We start from the raw sequence: 19,491 nt of genomic DNA, 5'->3' as shown, positions 1-19,491 counted from the left end.
TGTGAGTGACTGCTGGCTCGCCGCATTCACGATGAACCGCCGATCGGGACACCACGGTCTTTGGGATAGAGCCTCGTGTGTCGGCAATTGACCTGTTCAATCGCCAAGGTAGGGGAAGGAGGCGAAGAAGACCTGTAAAGGCCGGCAGAGTACCCCTGTTCCACATAAGCTGCGAATCGTCCTCCTGACAGTACCAATCAGCCCTCCCCTACTATCATTGTACTATCATTGAGTTGTCCAGACTAAGTCAATATGTCCGGTTTAGATGTAAGCGATCACCCTTCCTTTACCAGACACCGCCGACTTACTTGAATGCAGATTCTGGTTGTTGGAGCCGGTCTTGGAGGTCTGGGTGCTGCTATAGCTTTGCGCTTGGCTGGACACAATGTTATAGTCCTTGAGTCGGCCGCGGAAATAGGGGAAGTCGGGGCAGGAATCCAAGTATTGCCAAACAGTAGCAAGGTCCTGCGGTCGTGGGGAGTTTTCGACAAAATTGAACCATCCAGAATATGCACGACAGACGCCTGCAACATCCTGGACTGGAAGGGAAATCTGATCTCGTCGATGGACTTCGGCCCTGCGGAGAAGGATTATGGATCGCCTTTCTACGACCTACACAGGGCTGATTTACACAAGGCACTCTTCGATAGGGCGATCGAGCTAGGTGCTGAGATTCACATTAGTTCACTGGTCACGGATGTTCGATTCGACGAGACCAATGTAGCAGTCGTGACAACAAAAGCCGGCAAGGTGTGGCATGCCGATCTTGTCGTTGGGGCCGATGGTCTTCACTCTCGGTGTCGCTCGTTCATCCTGGGCAAGCAAGATCGTCCGCGCCATACAGGAGATATGGCCTATCGACTATTGTTGGATGGGGACGAGCTTCGATCAGATCCTGACTTCAAGCCGTTTCTGGAAGACCGTGCCGTAACATATTGGTATGGACCCGGAGCCCATATTGGTAAGTTCGCCACCGACGTGATCTGCCCCCGACTGATTATGGTAGTAACGTATGCACTTCGACAACGGAAACTGTTGAACATGGTCCTCCTGGTTCCAGACGACATGCCAGAGGACGGGCCATCCACTTTGGCAGGCCAGGTCAACGAGATGCAAGATTTGTTCAAAGACTGGGATCCCAGGTGAGTGGAATTGCGGTGGCTATGCCGCGACGTGGAGCATGTTTTGACAGGCAGCTAGAGTGAGTAAACTGTTGGCCAAATGCAAATCGGTGCTCCGGTGGCGCTTGTCCATCTGGGATCCGATCGACACGTGGGTACATCCTAGCGGATGCATGGTGCTCCTGGGAGACTCGGTTCACGCAACCCTGCCATATCTGGCCAGTGGAGCTGGAATGTCGTTCGAGGACGGGGCTGTTCTCGGCCACTGCTTGAAGGGTATCACGAAGTCGGCCGTGACTGAGCGGCGGAAGGCCCTGTCCTTATATGAGTCTTGTCGCATCAAACGAACGAATCGTATCGTCGAGAAGGGTAGCATTCAACAGGACATAAACCACTATAACGACGGCCCCGAGCAAATCGACCGGGATCAGAAGATGAAAGCGTTCGAGAAGTTAGAAGAGCAATATCGGCAGGGCAAGCCTGTTGAATGGGGAAACTTGGTTCGAGGTGAGGATCCTCTGGTCTGGCGGAAATTTGGCGCTGGCGAGTGGCTGCTTTCGTATCTGCCTGAGGAGGATGTGGAAAAGAGAAGGCAAGAACTGGACGCTGATTCTGCTAAGAGTACGATTGAGGCTGCGCGGCTGTAACAGACGCATTCATGATTGTCACATCTGTGGTAGAAAGATAGTTGTCAGCTAGCATCCTTCCTGGTCGTAGCGATCAAGTGAAGGCAAAATACGTCGTTCCCTACAGCATCGGCCTATCAGTTTATCCGCATCTTGCAGCCTCGTCCTACTTCTGAGGCGACGAGGATGTTCTTCTCAGTGTGAACCACGTCAATCACGCATGCTTGTATCATGATGTGCCAAAGATCGTTTCAGCGATTTTATTTGTTTCATCCAAAGCAGTTCGCCGCTGACATTGGTCCACTATTTTGATTTGCGGGCATCATCTATTTCCATGGCTTCTTCAGGCCACCTGCAAATCGCATTCATTTAGGAGGGACATCCTTAACCTGACCGTACTTAAGCTTTAATTGCACCACCTAGAGCTCCGCCACCAAATTGCTGACCACCAGGTCGTCGTTGACCTTGTCCACGAGGCAGACCCTGCAGGTTGGCGCGTCCACTACGGCCACCACGACCACTTCTCTGCCCTTGATCTCGCTGGAACGCATTTGCCATGCCAGCGGTTCTTGTCTCCAACACCTTCTCGTTCGACTCGAGGATGCCCATGGCCTTCTCCGAAAGAGTAATGACCTGGCTCTGTAGGCGAGAGAGCTCGACACCCTTTCGGAACACGATCGCATCCTTGACCTGGTCCAATGCGGCAGCGAGTTCTTCGTGTGAGATCATTTTTGAGACGACTGCTGAAATCTTCTTGGGATCCAGCTCGAACATATCCGATAGTGTGGTTAGCGAGAGGGTGTCGTAATAAGGTGCGTATGTGAAAAGATAGGTACGCAGACCTTCTTCTTGTATCTGTTCAGCCAGCATGGCTTTGATCTTATCCTTATCGCTGCCAAGAAGGTCCCAAATACCGATTTTGCTGATGAGCTCCTGGCATCGCTTCCAGTCGCCTTGGGCGAGAGCCTTGGCAGCTTGCATGACATGGTCACGAGTGTTCTCCGGAGGACCCTGGAAGACCTGTCGTTCCGTGTACTCGAGCATGCGTCGGAAAGTCTTGGAGATGACTCGCTTTCGGACGTCCGGAGAAGAGCCAGTCTGCGCGAGGAGAGGGATTTCGAGCAGCATGCTGCAAGTTAGGTAGACGCATTCCAACAGCTCCAGGTTGATATGCATGTGGAAGGGCAGCTGTCGTTGACGTTCGAGCCGTTCCTGCTCCGGGGTTACAGTGGAATACCTCTGCATGATGACACCCTGAGCAAGTAGTTCCTTTTGGCGGCCAGAGCCGCAGATTTCCTGGAGAACACCTTGTGCCTCATAGCAGAGTCCAGCTCTGAAGGCGCAGAGGCCAATCTGAACGAGAGTTCGGTTGAAAAGGATTTGTGTGCTCACGTCGAATGAAGAAATGTTCTCAGTCAGATGGCTCATCAGAGCAAGATCTCTGGCGCGATAGTAGTTGTCCTGCAGAGCAAGGAAGTAGATCTCGCACAGCATGGCTCGGGCTCGGATAATACCTTCGCTGTGTTCAAACAGATGAGTACAAAGCGTCTGGACAAGAGACGCAACCTCAGTGAACTTGCCGCGGGGGGTGAGTTCTGAGTTCAGGTTTGATGGCAAAGCTGCCCAAGTCTTCTCTTCCAAAATCTTCACAACGAGCGTCGGCTTGAAATAGATATGTTCTAAACGCCTGATGACGATCCTGTTGATATTCTCCTGACGGGTCTCGGATTTCTCGAGCTTCTTGTTAACCGTCTCCGTGTAGATAAGCGTCCGCACGACATCGGTATATAGAAGCTGCTCGTCGCCCAATCTTTCGATGTATTCGGCAGTATGGGGATCGGTTTGTTGCAGAGATCTTGTCAGCTCGTCATCGAGTCTCTCCAGTAGGGATACAACGCTGCCGGGAATCTTGAAGATCTCACCAGCCGCGGGGTTAGGCTGCTTTTCGTCGTCTTCCCATTCATCAGCGACCTCTGTAACGACGTATTGAGATTCATCCTCGAGTGTCTGCAACAAAGAGGAGAACTCTCGCTCCGCTGCTCGCCAAGATTCTTGTGACATGTAGGCCTGTACAGAGGAGCTGGTGACATCAAATCTTGTGGAAATAAGAGTCAATAGGACCCGTATCCGTTGGTAGGGGGTATTGGCGACTTCCAGTAATCTCTCCATAATCCGTATCTGTTCGCTCCGGTCGGTGTTCTTCTTTCCACGAGACTCAACGATGGAGCGCAGATGCTTCAGGATGCTTTCGGGAGTATAGACAAGTGCCTTGCCTCCTCTACCAACTGTGGCAAATCCTTCCTCATCAATGGCAGCTTCAAGGGCATCTAGTCTCTGGACCTTGCTCTTGCGTGTCTTTTGCTCAACCTCCAATGGCTCCTCTTCGTCAGACTCCATGAACTCCTCTTTGTTCGCCCGATACTTCTCGATCTCGGCGTTGTAATCCTTGTTGTTCTTCCGGATCTTTTGCTTCATAGCGTTGAAACCTTTGGCGTTGATGGGATTCATCTTCTTGCCACCCGACTTTTGTTTATCGTTGGTCTCATTGATCAGGTCTTCGAGGTCGGCAATCATCTTGATGTAGATCTTGGGAGAAGCGCCTTGCTGAATGACCTTGACGACCTGACGGTTCATCTTATCGAATTCTAAGGAGGTCAGTATTCTCATCTATCAAGAGGAACCTCAGGACAAACCTGTTGAAATTACAGCCCAGTCATTGATTTTTTGAGCGTTTTCGATCGACCGGATTGTGCTTTCCAGTTCTTCGAATCTCTTGTCTTTAGCGCTCTTGACGACTCGTTCGCGGTCTTCATCGTCGCTGTCGTCCGATTCAACTTGACCCAGTCCCGATGGCTTCAAGAACCGGCTGGAACCTAGCCCGCGACCTTCATCTTCAGAAGATTCCTCATCGGACTCATCTTCCTCTTCACTTTCCTCCTCGGACTCTTCTTCGGACTCTTCCTCTTGGTCAGAGTAGAGTTCTTCCTCCTCGGAAGAACTGCTCTCGCTGTCAGAATCTCCGCCGTGAAAAAATCGAGACGACATCTTGATATTCGTTGACAGTGTTGTGCTTGAGATGTGTAGGTAAAGCGAAGATAGGCTGGTCGTTCAACGATGTTCTGCGAAAAAAAGCCCTGGCCTGCGGACCCCGTTGAGGCATGGGCGAATTCGTGGTGCGCGGCGAGATGCCAAGATCAATCACGTGACTTAATCTTTTTGTCCTGGCGGAAAATCCAACTCACCCGTCCCCTACGCCCAAGAGCTTGCAACAGCGACAACCAGATTCGTGAATTTTAGGATGTCGAAGGCAACATTGAAAAGAACTACGAATCTATGCTCGAGTATGTATCTCAGTCAAGTAATCATACAAGGGCCCAGACTCCTCAAATGCGATGTCGAACCTCGAACACCTGCTCGATTCTCAGGAGTTTCAGACATCTGCACACATCTTCAATATCTCTGCCCATTCTTTGTCCTGGCTTTGGTCACCAATGGTGTGCAGTGCACTGGTTCGGCTTTTCTTGAAGAATCATGAGGGCCCGAAAGTCCAAATTCATAACTAGCCCAATCCTCCATCAGCCTGAACCTCTCTCGTAGCTCAGTTTGTAACGTAGATCTTGCATAGATCTGTCCATGTGCTTAAAGCCTCACTCCCGTGTAAATCATATACTCACCGTGAATGGTCATGGGAGCCTCAAATGCTATGTTAGCCACTAAGGGCTGGCCAATTCCTCCACTTGGCACGTGGTTGTTCTGTTGACACGGTTGCGAAGGTTGCGCCAACTTTAGTAGGTTCTAGCTCTGACAAGGAGAACGTATTTGGCACTCCTCTTGGGCTCGATCTTTCAATGCCATTGGTTCATTGCCCCGTCCTCCAAAGTGCGGATGAAATCGCGGTTCCTCTGATTACGGCTGCCACGTCTTCGGGCAGTCGATGGAGAATCCACATAGCCGTCTGCTGGCGGTGGATAATAAGCAGGGCTAGGTTGAAGTCTGATGGGCTGGTTGGGATCCAGATGACTAGCTACCCTCTGGATCGTTGGTGGGATTCCAGCTTGTTGCTGGTCCATTGTTGACGCCCTTTGCCTGCCAGCTCTCTGCGTAGCCTGCGCATACAAGCTTTGCTGGTGGTTATAATGGCTCGGGTTCATCTGAGGATTCTGCTGCATCATACCCATTTGTGGGGGATAGTTTGTAGAGTGAGTCGGATATGGTGGAGGAGCACCTTGCTGGTGCGCAGGGTACATAGTATTGTACATCGGTGGTGCTTGTGTTTGAGGGTATGGGCTCATTTGCATGGCGTATGCATTCTGGGCGGCTGTCTGAGCCTGAGCCTGGGCCTGAGCCTGAGCCTGGGCGGCTTGGGCTTGAGCTTGAGCCTGGGCAGCCTGAGCAGCTCTTTGTTTACTGAGAGCTTCAGCCTGCTGCTGTTGCTGCACACCCGGAGCTGGGGTTTTGCTTGTGGGAGACTTCAGGTTCATGGGAGGCACAAACGGCTGCGTGAACTTCTGCTGGGTGATGAAAGGATGCATCTTCGCTTGCTGGGGCGACCATCGTTCCAGAGGATTGATTGTCAGCAAACCCCGAACGAAATCGATGAAAGCAACCCGATTGTTCATTTCTGTTGGAAATATTAGCGCAAAAAACGGGAATTTGGGCTTTTAGACTCACCTCTTTCAATCTCGGCAGGCTTCATATTCTTCCTAGGCATCGAGTAGCTGCGAATGATTTCGGGCAAAGTAGTCGCTTGGAAATATTTTTTGCTCGGTTGCTCTTTGACATTGTGCTCTCGGGAGTACTGTTCCATACTTTTCAGACGATAAGTTCGACGGCCAAACTCGTCTGCAGTTTTCTCAAAGAACTCGCCAGACTGTTTCCCCATCTCTAGCATCCACGTTGGAGGCATACCCAGCATTTCGACAATTCTGGAAACTTGGTTGTATTCCGACGAACCCGGAAACAGCGGAAGTCCCAAGAACAACTCTACCACGATGCAGCCAAGGGACCACATATCAATGGCGCAAGAATATGGTAGGCCCAGGAGGACTTCTGGAGAACGGTAGAATCGTGACTGGATATAGGTGTAGACTGTTTGCCTTTCATCGCAAGCCGAACCAAAATCAATGATTTTAATAATCGGACTTTCGAGATTTTTCAACAGAATATTCTCTGGCTTGAGATCGCAATGGATCAGACGTGCTTTGTTCAGCAGGGTGAGACCATTTAGCAGTTGTTGGGCAAAGACCCGGACTAGGGTCGTGCTCAAGCCCCGGAATTGGTTCTGTTTGATCAGCTCATACAGGTTGACACTGAGCAGTTCAAAAACAAGACACAGATGCTGTCGATGGATGAATGTGTCTTTCAGTCTCAAGAGGTGGTGGTCATCATTCTTGTCCAGTTTCTGGTTCAGCAAATCCAGGACTGAAACTTCCATCATACTCTGATTAAAGTAAGCTGTGCGATTCTTGATGACCTTTACTGCAACCACTTCTTGGGTCCTCAGATTTTGGCACTTGACGACCTGCCCAAAGGTACCCTGTCCCAGCACATCTAGGATGAGGTAGCGGTTCTTGTGACCTGCTTCTTCACTGCCGAGAATGTCATTGACGTAGAGAATATAGTCGCTGTCGTCGTTATCGTAGCCATCGTTCTTTGTTCCCTTGCTAGGCTTGGTCAGCACCCGCCTAGGATTTCTTGATGACTCGTATTTGAAGCTAGGATTGCATATCCTGTAGGTGGCAGGCAGATAGGTAGTGAGAGCTTGTAACGGGCTGATAAATCCACCTTCTGGGTTTGCCCTGCGGTAGGGAGGTTGAGTGTTGACTCTCGGTGTAAAGTCCTGCATGGTCTTGACCTTTTTGAACCTGGGAACCGGCCCAGGTCCCTGGGAAAGTTGCCTCGAGGGAGCAGTAGGTCTCGTCCCTCCAGTGGACAAAGGGTAGTAGGATTCGGGGCTCAGTTCAGAATTTTGCAGCGCAGACACATAGTTGGAGGGGTATCTTGTAGGAGTAGGAGGCTCGGGGTAGCGCTCTGAATTGTAGCTACTTTGTCGTGTCGGCGACTGTCGTGATGGCTGCGGCTGACCGAGATAGGAGAAGTTTCCAGGATTCTGCACTTTTGGACTCGCAGGATACGCGGCTCCCGTAGGTTGAGCATTCATAGGAGAATATCTCTGCGCGGCAGAGGAAATTTCGGGGAGGAACTGGGCTGAAGGCCTGTGTTGATGGGCAGGACGTGGGGGATATTTCGCTCGATTGTACGGATCGGCATCTTCCATAGGAACATCGACTTCGCCATTGTGTTCATAGGACTGCGACTGAGTCGCGGGGGTGTTGTTCAGAGACATGGCTGCTTTGTCTTCCAGCTACTCTTGCGAGGGGTACTATTCAACCTGCCAACAATCCAAGAGTGAGAGCGTAGACCGCGTCACTGCTGACACAAGGCCACAACGTGCTGAAAAAGCATAAGAAAGTACACGCAATGGTCAGGAGAAATCTGGCCCATCAGTTGAGGGCCGTTCAAGAAGGGCGGATGAGAAAACGTCGATCAGACTTCAGGTGATTGTAGCCAGGGCGGTCGAGGGGAGCAGTGACTGATAGGGTTCGTAAGCGCAGTCGATGGTGACTGAGAGATCCGTGGTACGAGTCGACGCATGGTCAGAGACAGTCAAAGCCTCAACAGGAAGCCATGATGATCTTGGTTGACTTCGTTCGGAGCTCGCATGGAATTGAGGGAGGCTGAGGGTGGAGGGCGCAGTTTTAGTTGAGTTTCGTGGCCGAGGAGGGTTGTGCTTCAAGAGGACATCAAGTGCAAGCAGCGGTGGAGACGTGGGCTGGCTTGGATGGCGTACACGACGCAGGGACAGCGGCAGTCGACGAGAAGATACAAGTATGTCTTGACGAGGAGATGGAAGAGAAGGGTTGAGGATACACCCAGATACTGTCACGGCCCGGCAAGCCAGCACAGAACAGCGATCTTCCTGAAGAGAGTGAAACGCCAGCGACTTTTTGACCACCTTGCTGCGTTGTTCCTTGATTGCTGCTTTGGAGATGCTTATTGTTATTATTGTTATTATTATAACGCTGGCACCGAGTACGCCAAACGCTGGTTGGGCTCTCTCGGGGCTCACTTAACTTAGGCTGGCGAGGCGCCTCACCACAGGACACTACGACGGCAGATTGCCGCCGCTTTTACAACATCCTCCTGAGGGCGATATCATCATATAAAGGGCCCTTGTTGGCCCATCCGCGCTTCTCTGATTCTACTCATCCAGCATCACATATGCTACTTGCCCGGCCGTGTCAACCCTTCCTCAGTCTGTCCAAGAGTAAAGACGAGCATGTCAAGCCCCCTGAGCAGCACGTTGCTCTGCTTGGTATGTTGCGCTTCGTTCGGCGCTTCCTAACCCCAATTGCCAGGACTCTCCTCGCCCTCAATGGCAATCTTTGTCAAACTCGGATTCTGCTTGCTTCTCAGAGATTCAAATAAGTGCCTGGACTTTAGTTGAAACGTCATAGCCACCGGGAGTAGTTGGGAGAGGTGACGGCGTGTTCATTGACTATAACTCGACGACCATGTATTTCTCGGAAGACTGTGGGGTGTACGCTCTGTGCCTGCTACGGAGGAGCATTCATCCTGGTGATGGCATTTGCCGTGCACTGCAGCCTGAAGTAACCAGATCAACGCAGCCATTGAGACTCGCACCAAACAACACGTTTGGAATCATTTCTCCAACCTTCAGAGGAACGACAAGGTTGTGGCACAATTCTCGTCGATGCAACAAGAAGCATCTACAGGAATACGTGACAGCGGAGACGCGGTCAACCCTTCTCATTCAGGGAGATGTCATTTTCAACTGTACCTTAATCACATCTCACGATATCTTCACATCGCCACCTAAATTTGTAACTACCCTTCCTATTGTTGTACAAATTTCTCCTCCTATTCACCGGCCTCCCAGTAAAATTTTGCATGGTAAAAAATTTTACTTCGCTCAATCAGAAAGCTTTCTCCGTAAAGACAATCTACCTCTCTCACAAGGACCGTAAGGACAGTGATGACGACATTTCCTAACTTTCGCCATCAACCTTTGCGTTGAGCAATGATGGAAGAAAGCGACAAAGCCATCGACCCTGGCATCATGGACGTCGACCCAACTATAAGCGACAGCGTCGCTTCAGAAGCTGTCGCTCATGCCGATTCGGACGAGACACTTCGACTTCGAAACCTTGATGCCCACGTCCAGGATCAGGATGATCTTGAGCGCAACATTGGCCGCAAAGCAGACAGACTTCTCTTCGAGCAAGCTAATCAGCGAGATCAACAGAGACTCGAAAAGTCTAAAGCGCAAAGAGAAAAGCTGCAAAACCAGATCCGAAAAGTGCGTGAAGAGATCAGTCGGCCTATCGGCATCACCCAACGCACAAAATTGCGACGAGATGTGGATCGAATGCAAGGTCAGATACAAAGTCTAGACGACGACATTGCCGACATTGAAGGAAGAATGCATGACCGAGAGACACAGGCGGGCCAGGTTGACGAGCATGATGCTTCTTCCACTGGACGTCTGCCAAATGAGACGCAGCGAGATTTCTTGATCCGAACTGGAAAGATTACGCCTTTCTCCAAGTTCGGACTCTCGACTCATGGCGAATCATCAGCCACTCTTGAAGGTGCTCTTCTGGATGCTGAAGAAGAGACTGGCCTTGCGGAGCTAAATCCCGATCTTGCTGATGGCAAGGTCATGTCTCATCGAAACCTCAGACAGCCTGGCTTCGCTTCAAATTTTGTGGATTCGACCACAGAAGACGACTCAAGCTCTGATCAGCCACGAAAGCGAAGACGACTGGTCAGAAATACCAAGAAGGCTGGCGATGACGATTCGTATGATGAAAGTTCTCAACACGATGAGACTATGACCGACTCCGTTGATGAAGCTGAGGCTGATTCAATGCCTACCACCGTCGGCAAGAAGAAAAGAGTTCGACAAAATCAACTCGCCGGGATCGACGACGATGTCGAGGACTTCCGCGGCATTGACGACGGTAATGAAGCAGTGTATCGATCACGGGTCAAAAAATGGGCTCTTAGACGACGACGTGCCAGAAAACATGTGCTAGGGGCCGAAGCAAACGAAATAACCGAAGATGATGATCCAGATACGATTACAAAAGAAGAAGCCCACCTCCCTCATCCCGAGATTCCTGACACCGTCTTCGACCAAGGCTACAAGCTTCCCGGAGATATTTATCCTAGTCTCTTCGATTATCAGAAGACCGGAGTGCAGTGGCTATACGAGCTGTATACACAGCAGGTTGGAGGCATCATTGGTGATGAGATGGGGCTAGGCAAGACCATTCAAGTCATTTCCTTCTTGGCAGGCCTACACTACAGCAACAAATTGACCAAGCCGGTCATCGTTGTGTGTCCAGCCACAGTCATGAAACAATGGGTCAACGAGTTTCACAGATGGTGGCCTCCTTTCCGTGTCGCCATTTTGCACTCTTCTGGAAGTGGCATGATCAACGTACAGAAAGAGGCCACCAAAGAAGACCGACTACTCGACATGGAGTGGGATCCAAACCGAGGCCGCCAGCCATTGACATCCGCTCAAAAGGCAGCCCGACGCGTCCTCCACCCTATCTTGGAAGAAGGTGGTGTTCTGGTGACGACCTACTCGGGTTTGCAAACTTACGCACCGCTTCTTATCCCTGTTGACTGGCAATATGCAATTCTAGATGAAGGTCACAAAATCAGAAATCCTGATACTGCGATAACGATCTATTGTAAAGAATTGCGTACACCGAATCGAATCATTCTCTCTGGCACACCCATGCAAAACAACCTGATCGAATTGTGGTCGTTGTTTGACTTCGTCTTCCCTATGCGCCTGGGCACGCTGGTCAACTTCAGGAATCAATTCGAAATACCCATTCGACAAGGTGGTTATGCAAATGCTTCCAACCTACAGGTTCAAACAGCTTTCAAGTGCGCCGAGACATTGAAAGATGCCATCAGCCCTTACTTGTTGCAGCGGTTCAAGGTTGATGTTGCCTCAGATCTTCCCAAGAAGAGTGAACAGGTCCTTTTCTGCAAGTTGACACCGTTGCAGAGACGTGCATATCAGCGTTTCATCGGTTCCGGGGAGATGGATGCTATTATGAATGGCAAACGTCAAGCCCTCTATGGAATTGATATCCTTCGAAAAATCTGCAACCATCCCGATCTGGTGGATCATAAGCGCTTGTCCATTCAAGCTGGCTATAAGTATGGCGACCCTGCAAAGTCTGGCAAGATGCAAGTTGTTGGCTCACTCTTGGAGCTCTGGAGAGACACTGGTCACAAAACCCTTCTATTCGCTCAACATAGGATCATGCTTGATATCCTCGAAAAGTATGTCAAGTCTCTGTCAGGCTTCAAGTATCGCCGCATGGATGGAAACACTCCAATTCAGTTGCGACAGAGTATGGTCGATGAGTTCAACACTGACCCTGACCTCCACGTCTTTCTTTTGACTACCAAGGTTGGTGGACTTGGTATTAATTTGACAGGAGCAGATCGAGTTATTATATATGATCCGGATTGGAACCCTTCCACTGACCTGCAGGCTCGCGAGAGAGCATGGAGACTTGGGCAGAAGCGCGAAGTGACGATTTACCGTCTTATGACCGCAGGCACGATAGAAGAAAAGATCTACCATCGGCAAATCTTCAAACAGTTCCTGACAAACAAGATCCTGAAGGATCCCAAGCAACGTCAGACCTTCCATTTGAATGACCTCCATGATCTATTCTCTCTTGGGAATGAGGGAGCACCCACCGAGACCAGCGAGCTCTTCAAAGATGCTCAAGTACAATATGGTTCGACATCAGACGCAAAGCAGAAGAGTGCACCTTCGACCGCAAAGGAACAAACTACTGCTGTTCCTGATAAAGGTATCGAAGCGTTGCCTGGTATATCTTCCATGGAACAGTATGCCGGTGAAGTGGAAGAAGAACAGAAGGCTAACAAAGAGGGAGCGAACAATTCCGAGGCCAGAATGATGGAAGGTATTTTCGCCAGATCCGGCATTCATTCTGCGGTCGAACATGATGCGATCATCGATGGTACAAAGCCTGGAAAGGTCATGGCAGATCCGGTACTGGTGGAGCAAGAGGCCCGAAGAGTGGCGGCGGAAGCTGCCAAAGAACTGAGGCGTGCAGGTGAAATCGCTCGTACCATTCCAGTCGGAACTCCAACTTGGACCGGACAATTTGGTGTTTCAGGTCGGCCGCAAGAAACAAGTGCGCAACGAGCCTTCAGCTCGGGTCCTCGTGCCAGAGGTGCAGGCATACAGTCTTCAAGTCTCCTTGCTGGTTTGCAACAACGGCAGGCAGGGCTGGGATCAAGCCGTGGCACAACGCCCAGAACTTTAAGTCCAGCACGATCGTCAGCTTCGCCAGCTTCAGTATCTCGCTCTGGTACTCCCGCGATACCACAAGGTAAAGATTTTGGGAAGCTGATTCGAGATTATCTTTCAAGCCATGGTGGGAGCGTGTATACTCAGATGTTGATCGATCACTTCAATCGGTTCTGCACGACGCCCCAAGCTACAGCTGAATTCAAAGAGACTCTCAAGTTGATCGCGAGACTTGAAAAAGGAAGTCGTGGTCGTGGTCGCTGGGTGTTGAAGGACGAGTACAAAAAGTAAAGCTTGAGGCTTCGAGGCTCTAATGTTTGTTGATAGAGAAGAGCATAGTGTGATGGTCATAATAGAGATTGATCACCATCTGAGAATTATTCGTTTTCGTCGATCAGGCCTTGAGGTGACCAGTACTCGGGTTCGCGACACTGGGAGTCGACCCATACCAAAGAGTCGGCCAGCAGATCTTGTATGACTGTTTCCGCACGTGCTCGTTCCCAGCCCAGATTCAGTGTTAGAAGTGACACGGTCACGCTACCGAGAAGCTGTAAAACTTCGAGAACAGTAGATTGGTCATTGTTGAATTCCTTCGGCACAGAGCGAACGAAGCGCTTGCCCGCAATCGTGAGGATCTGGAACCCGGAGCCCAAAGGCTCGAGAGACTTAACAGCTTGCTCGATATCGTCCTCGGAAACTTGGAGCCCGCCACCAATAGCCCTGCCCTTTGCGACACTTTCGCAGCATTCTTTCAGGCCCAGGAGCCCGCCATTCTCGGCTCGTGTAGATTGGCACAGCTCTACGACACGCACAGCAACCGAGAAGTAGAAGTCGTTGACATCGTGGCCAAGCACCTTTGCCCATAGGGAATCCGCTTTCTTGCCTTTGATGTTACTTCCCGCCAGCGGATCCACGCCGATGGCGTTACACATTCTTGCAAACTCGGCTCGGAAAGTCGGATTTGACTTGATAGTTGTGGCATGTTCGAGGGCAAAGTTATGTAGAAGCGACTGAAAGACTTCCAGCTGAGTCTGCAGCGAAGCAGCATTTGCCGACTTCAGGTTAGACCCATGAGCTGCGTACGACTGAGCAGTGACATTTCGGTTGGTGAACGCACCCAGGCCGACGCCTCTTCTGGTAGACATCGCCAGGTATGGATTTATCCTCTACGCTCGATGAGAGATACCGATCTTAAAGATGCCGCACGTCGTACTCCGTAGGAGAGCACGATGCCAGGCGAATGACAACGACGGTTACTTACGTAAGCTAGCGATTCGAAGTATGCCAAGACTATAGGCTGACGCTTTTCCATTCTTGCTCTAGCCCACACTCACCGGCCTGCGCATTTTCTTTGACGGCGCACTGGCATCTGGAATTTCCTTTTCGTTTCGCCGGCACTCGATCTTCCCTCGACAACCCATCCATCTCAGTGCCCAACGACAAAATGACGAAGCCTGTTGTCAAGTCGTAAGTATTCCCATTGTATCCTGCTGACGGTTGGAGTCTTCAGATATGGTCCGCTCCCTCTCTGCTGGTACGCCATCTTTGTGCCAGCTCGATTAATCCCAATGGCTCCTCTGGAAGAATGTGAACGAGAACGCTTTTGAAAGAAGGACCTGGGGCGTTGAGGCTAGAGAAGCCAAATTCTCTTCCTTGAAATCCATTGAGCTCGTCCAACGTTCCTCGCAACTTGAACAAGTGCTGGGAGTTTGTTGGAGAGCGAAAAAATTCCTGACTGTGGTCGGGGTCTTGTCGGTTGAGAAGTTTGGGTGTTACAGATCTGCTTCACTGCATGCATCAGTCTACCTGTCTCATCGATCAAATTCATTTCGTCGAGTTATGCCTATCACCAGTTTGAGAATGCCGCGCCATAGCTGCAGTTCCAACTCGGCGATCTCCACCGTGCGGACTATACTGATACAATGCTCCCTACAGAACCGTCCCTACGCAGGACCAGGTCCTCGTCCCCGAGACTCTGTTGAAGAAGAGAAAGAGCCAGGAGAAGGCCAGAGAGCAGCGCATCGCTGAGATCGAGAAGAGAAAGAAGGTTGGTACTCTCCTACAGACCCCATACCTCAATTCGGTGATGACAAATACCACAATGCGACTAGGCTACGGCCAATGCTGTCGCTTTTGTTAACCATCTTTCGGGGCTGAACATTTACCTCTTTTTGACAATGTCTACGGGTTATGTCTGTACTGGAGGCTAACCCTATTTCGCAGACCAACAAGGAGAAACGTGGTGTCATCTTCAAACGTGCTGAGCAGTACGTCAAGGAGTACCGTGATGCCGAGCGCGAGAAGGTCAGACTTGCTCGTCTGAGCAAGCAGAAGGGCAACTTCTTCGTTGAGGAGCAGCCCAAGCTTGTCTTCGTGGTCAGAATCAAGGGGTAAGTACAGCTTCAATGAACACTCTGAGCCTCCGCTAATCCAACTCAGTATCAACAAGATTGCCCCCAAGCCGCGCAAGATCCTCCAACTTCTCCGACTTCTCCAGATCAACAACGGTGTTTTCATCAAGTTGACCAAGGCCACCCAAGAGATGTTGACCATCGTCAACCCATACATTGCCTACGGCTACCCCAACCTCAAGACCGTCCGAGAGCTCATCTACAAGCGCGGATACGGAAAGATCGACAAGCAGCGCATTGCCCTTACCGACAACCAGCTCATCGAGGACAACCTGGGCAAGTACGGCATTGTCTGCATGGAAGACTTGATTCACGAGATCTTCACTGTCGGACCAAACTTCAAGCAGGCTAGCAACTTCTTGTGGCCATTCAAGCTGTCCAACCCCAACGGTGGCTTCCGCACCAGAAAATTCAAGCACTACATTGAGGGTGGTGACCTTGGTAACCGGGAGGAGAACATCAATGCTCTCATCCGACAGATGAACTAGGGGAATCCCAGATGGTTCGGTGAAGGATTGCGGCATGCCTTTTTTACGCAGACTATGTTGCAAGCGTGTGCCATGAACGGGTGGCCTGCAACATGTCAAAACATGGGGGAACAGGCGCTAGTTGTGCTCAAGCGATCGAATGACTTGAAAAGTGATTCCCAAGACCAATGAAAATAAAACTTGTTTGATCAACGTCCATCTCCATCCATCCTTGTGTATGCTACCGTGTGATCCTTGTTTCAAAGATACATCGTCAGAGTTTCGACGTATCGCTTCCCTGAGGTTTACGACGTGATACTGGTTGAGATTCCCGGTGCTTTTGACATCGAGATTCCGCCACCCGCCACTATCCCGGAGTGTTTTTGTCACACCCACCATCAAGGGCGATCGAAGTTTGCTACGCTTGAAAATAAGACATGAATACACGATAGTGTAACTTCCTGACGCGCCGATCTACCCGACGAAAAAACGTCTTTCGAGAATCAGATACCCTCTTCAACTGGACCGGGATCACTGTCTCATTTGAAAAGCTCTTTGCACAAAGTCCAGTGTTCTTCTGGTCCAAACAACAATGTACAGAGCTCTATCAGGCCGTTGAGAGTTGAAATAATGAAGCATAGCCACCACTTTTGCTTGCCCTACACCTCGCCAATATCGCGAAACGATTCTAAAATCGCTGCTCGTGAAGAGGCCAACACAATTTTTACATCCAACCCATGGGAGCTAGGAGCTCTAGGGGGCCTTCCCAGTCATCTATCTCTGTCCTGATATACGACCCAGATACGGAAATCTCATCAAAGCAAGGTTTCGCAATTCATGTCAGTGGAGGGACAGAGGTAAGTCAGACGGTAAGTGTTGGAAGTGGTTTCACCTTCTCCCATCCTTTAGGCCTCTGTTCTCGGCTGGTTTCAGGGCAAGATCGCTGAGAGGTTCCCATCGAGGTATAAAGAGTACACAGAGATGACTGGTAGGTGGATACACAATGGTCTGTTTCTCCCTGTCTCGGACTGCCTTTGAATAGGGGGCGGCAGACGCAACACAACTTTTCCCTCTGAATGGCTGGATATCTTCACTCTTCGAAATGGCTGCCTTCCACGAGCTCTCCACAGCGCGTCGTTTAGCCCTTTGTTGTCGGACTCCTGTACTCTGCCCTGCTCGATTGTACCAAGGCGTACATGGTGTACGATACATGTCTTAAGAACTTGGATATTGGGAAGACAGGGATCTTTGTCTACGTCTGCATGGCACCGAGAGATGATGGGGCGTAGGTCAGGCATATCACCCGACCAGTTTATATATAAGAGTGGACGTCTGGACGATGGGCGCGATGATACTTTGCTAGAACAAATCTACTACGATATATCGTCATGAACCTTCTCAGAGATATCCAAGTGCTTCTGGCAGACCACTGGATGATGCTCCTGGTCTTCTTGCTCTTCAGGAAGCTTCTCTTCAATAAATATGGCAGAGGCCTCCACCCGATTCCAGGACCTTTTCTCGCCGGCTTCTCTGACTTTTGGCGCTTCTTCTGCACCACATTCTCGACTGTGCATCAGGCCCATCTCAACCTTCACAGAAAGACAAACTCGCACTTCGTCCGCATCGGACCCCGAACTATTTCGATCTCAGATACAGCATTGATACCAACAATCTACGGCACTCATTCGGCTTTCACCAAGAGCGAGTACTATAGACTCTCCATGATGCCTTTGGACGGTGCGTATACTCCCAGTCTCTTCACCGCACTGGACGAAAGATACCACACCTCGATCAAAAGACCCATCGCAACTGCCTACAGCATGTCGACCATCATCGAATACGAGCCGTTGGTGGACTCTACCACTTCGCTGTTTACATCAAGACTAGATGGCTTTGCCGCTTCTGGCGTCTCGTTCGACTTTGGGGTGTGGCTGCAAATGTATGCTTTTGATGTCATGTAAGTTTTGGAAGCAGGGGAAGGGTTGATGGTGTTGACTATTGGCAGCGGCGAAATCTTGTTCAGTCAGAAACTGGGCTTCTTGGAATCAGGCACAGATGTTGCCGGGATCATGGCAGATATCAGGGGCAAGATATCATATGCGGCTTGTGTATGCCCAGCCTCTCGAGGCCCCCTAACCTGGGTTGTCGTACTCACCATTATTGGCTGACAGGTAGGACAAATTCCATTCCTGGACAGGATCTTGACCAAGAACCCTCTGTTTCTGAAAATAGTGCCGACCCACCCTATTGTCACCTTCACACTGGACAGGATGAAGGAGCGAGTAGCAAGTATGGCGTATGGGGCCGGTCGAAAACGCGATTTCTTGACAAGGTGTATGGAGGCACAAGCCAGGTACCCGGACATTGTCACGAACCGGATGATCATCCTCTATAATGGAGATAATGTGGCGGCAGGAAGCGATACAACTGGAATTGCATTACGGGCAGTAAGAAGTTTCACTGTCACAAGTGCCGATGAGGCCTGCTGCTGATCATCATGATGCCAGATTTTCTACCACCTTATGAAAACGCCCGCATGCCTGCGCCGATTAGTCGAGGAAATTGATAGGGCAGAAGAGGCGGGCCAGTTGAGCAACTTGGTTACCTGGCACGAGTCCAGCAGATTACCCTACCTTCAGGCCTGTATCAAGGAAGCCTTCCGTAAGTCCCCGCGAATATGTTACTCACACACACCTAACCAGTGCCTGTTTAGGTATACACCCGGTGGTCGGTTTGATCATCGAACGATGTGTCCCAAAGGGAGGAATCGTCTTGCGTGGCCACTACCTTCCTGAAGGTACAATCGTAGGGATGAATCCTTGGGTCACAACGTAAGTCGTACACTTCCAAGAGACAACGGATGCTGAGAGAGCAACGGTAGGCGAGATGAAAGTGTATATGGGGCGGATGCCGATATATTCCGGCCAGAAAGATGGCTAGAAGCAACACCAGAGCAGCTTACTGCGATGGACCGTGCCAACTTGACGGTAACTCGTAGCAGATCATGACGGAACGAGCCCACTGACACCATCATAGTTTGGGTACGGCAAACGAGCATGTATTGGAAAGAACATCTCCATGCTTGAGATATGCAAGGTGGTACCTCAATTATTGAGACATTACGAGGTAAGCCGAATCGTAAATTGCGTGTTTAGTTCCAAATAATGATGTCTGCTCCAGTTGTCCTTCCTGCAGCCAGACCAGGAGTGGACGGTCCGGGGTGGGTGGTTTGTATGGCAGGACGGTTTCGAAGTATATATCCGAAGGAGAGCAAGGAAATGACGGCTGAATTCGAGGATGAGACTCTATGATAGAGGAGTCAAGCATCTCTCTACGGGTAGGCAGCGTTCATGGTCGGAGTGTCATGCACATGGAATCGAGACGATTGATAACACCTCACAGAGGTGGGTGGAACACGCGCTGTGGTCCGCCGTAGTGTTTCCTCCCGCCTCTTCATTTTATAGTGGG

The 19,491-nt window shown here is 50.5% G+C and overlaps 7 protein-coding genes across 7 annotated transcripts; 4 read left to right on the top strand and 3 right to left on the bottom strand.

Moving 5' to 3' along the window:
• Positions 1-252: 252 nt before the first annotated feature.
• PV08_00835 (uncharacterized protein) lies at positions 253-1,768 on the top strand (the record flags this gene model as incomplete). The annotated part of the gene is made up of 4 exons (XM_016375200.1): positions 253-267; positions 319-961; positions 1,007-1,142; positions 1,201-1,768. 4 exons carry the CDS (start codon positions 253-255, stop codon positions 1,766-1,768), a joined length of 1,362 nt encoding a protein of 453 aa, XP_016240476.1.
• Positions 1,769-2,146: 378 nt separating this feature from the next.
• Positions 2,147-4,792, bottom strand: PV08_00834 (eukaryotic translation initiation factor 3 subunit C; the record flags this gene model as incomplete). The annotated part of the gene is made up of 2 exons (XM_016375199.1): positions 2,147-4,392; positions 4,441-4,792. The coding sequence occupies 2 exons, from the start codon at positions 4,790-4,792 to the stop codon at positions 2,147-2,149; spliced, it is 2,598 nt and encodes an 865-aa protein (XP_016240475.1).
• An 800-nt stretch (positions 4,793-5,592) lies between these two features.
• On the bottom strand, positions 5,593-8,093 carry PV08_00833 (uncharacterized protein; the record flags this gene model as incomplete). The annotated part of the gene is made up of 2 exons (XM_016375198.1): positions 5,593-6,368; positions 6,419-8,093. 2 exons carry the CDS (start codon positions 8,091-8,093, stop codon positions 5,593-5,595), a joined length of 2,451 nt encoding a protein of 816 aa, XP_016240474.1.
• A 1,758-nt stretch (positions 8,094-9,851) lies between these two features.
• On the top strand, positions 9,852-13,436 carry PV08_00832 (uncharacterized protein; the record flags this gene model as incomplete). Its single annotated transcript, XM_016375197.1, has 1 exon — positions 9,852-13,436. One exon carries the CDS (start codon positions 9,852-9,854, stop codon positions 13,434-13,436), a length of 3,585 nt encoding a protein of 1,194 aa, XP_016240473.1.
• Positions 13,437-13,522: 86 nt separating this feature from the next.
• Positions 13,523-14,290, bottom strand: PV08_00831 (uncharacterized protein; the record flags this gene model as incomplete). The annotated part of the gene is made up of 1 exon (XM_016375196.1): positions 13,523-14,290. One exon carries the CDS (start codon positions 14,288-14,290, stop codon positions 13,523-13,525), a length of 768 nt encoding a protein of 255 aa, XP_016240472.1.
• A 299-nt stretch (positions 14,291-14,589) lies between these two features.
• On the top strand, positions 14,590-16,044 carry PV08_00830 (60S ribosomal protein L7; the record flags this gene model as incomplete). The annotated part of the gene is made up of 4 exons (XM_016375195.1): positions 14,590-14,612; positions 15,081-15,192; positions 15,369-15,535; positions 15,585-16,044. 4 exons carry the CDS (start codon positions 14,590-14,592, stop codon positions 16,042-16,044), a joined length of 762 nt encoding a protein of 253 aa, XP_016240471.1.
• Positions 16,045-17,411: 1,367 nt separating this feature from the next.
• On the top strand, positions 17,412-19,305 carry PV08_00829 (uncharacterized protein; the record flags this gene model as incomplete). Its single annotated transcript, XM_016375194.1, has 8 exons — positions 17,412-17,980; positions 18,029-18,131; positions 18,195-18,470; positions 18,531-18,684; positions 18,737-18,854; positions 18,905-19,010; positions 19,060-19,149; positions 19,204-19,305. The coding sequence occupies 8 exons, from the start codon at positions 17,412-17,414 to the stop codon at positions 19,303-19,305; spliced, it is 1,518 nt and encodes a 505-aa protein (XP_016240470.1).
• Between the last annotated feature and the right edge of the window lie 186 nt (positions 19,306-19,491).

Source organism: Exophiala spinifera (assembly GCF_000836115.1).
Source record: "Exophiala spinifera strain CBS 89968 unplaced genomic scaffold supercont1.1, whole genome shotgun sequence".
In the NCBI taxonomy this organism is placed as follows: domain Eukaryota; kingdom Fungi; phylum Ascomycota; class Eurotiomycetes; order Chaetothyriales; family Herpotrichiellaceae; genus Exophiala; species Exophiala spinifera.
Note: the sequence above shows the minus strand (reverse complement) of the source record. Positions and strands in the feature narration are given on the sequence as shown.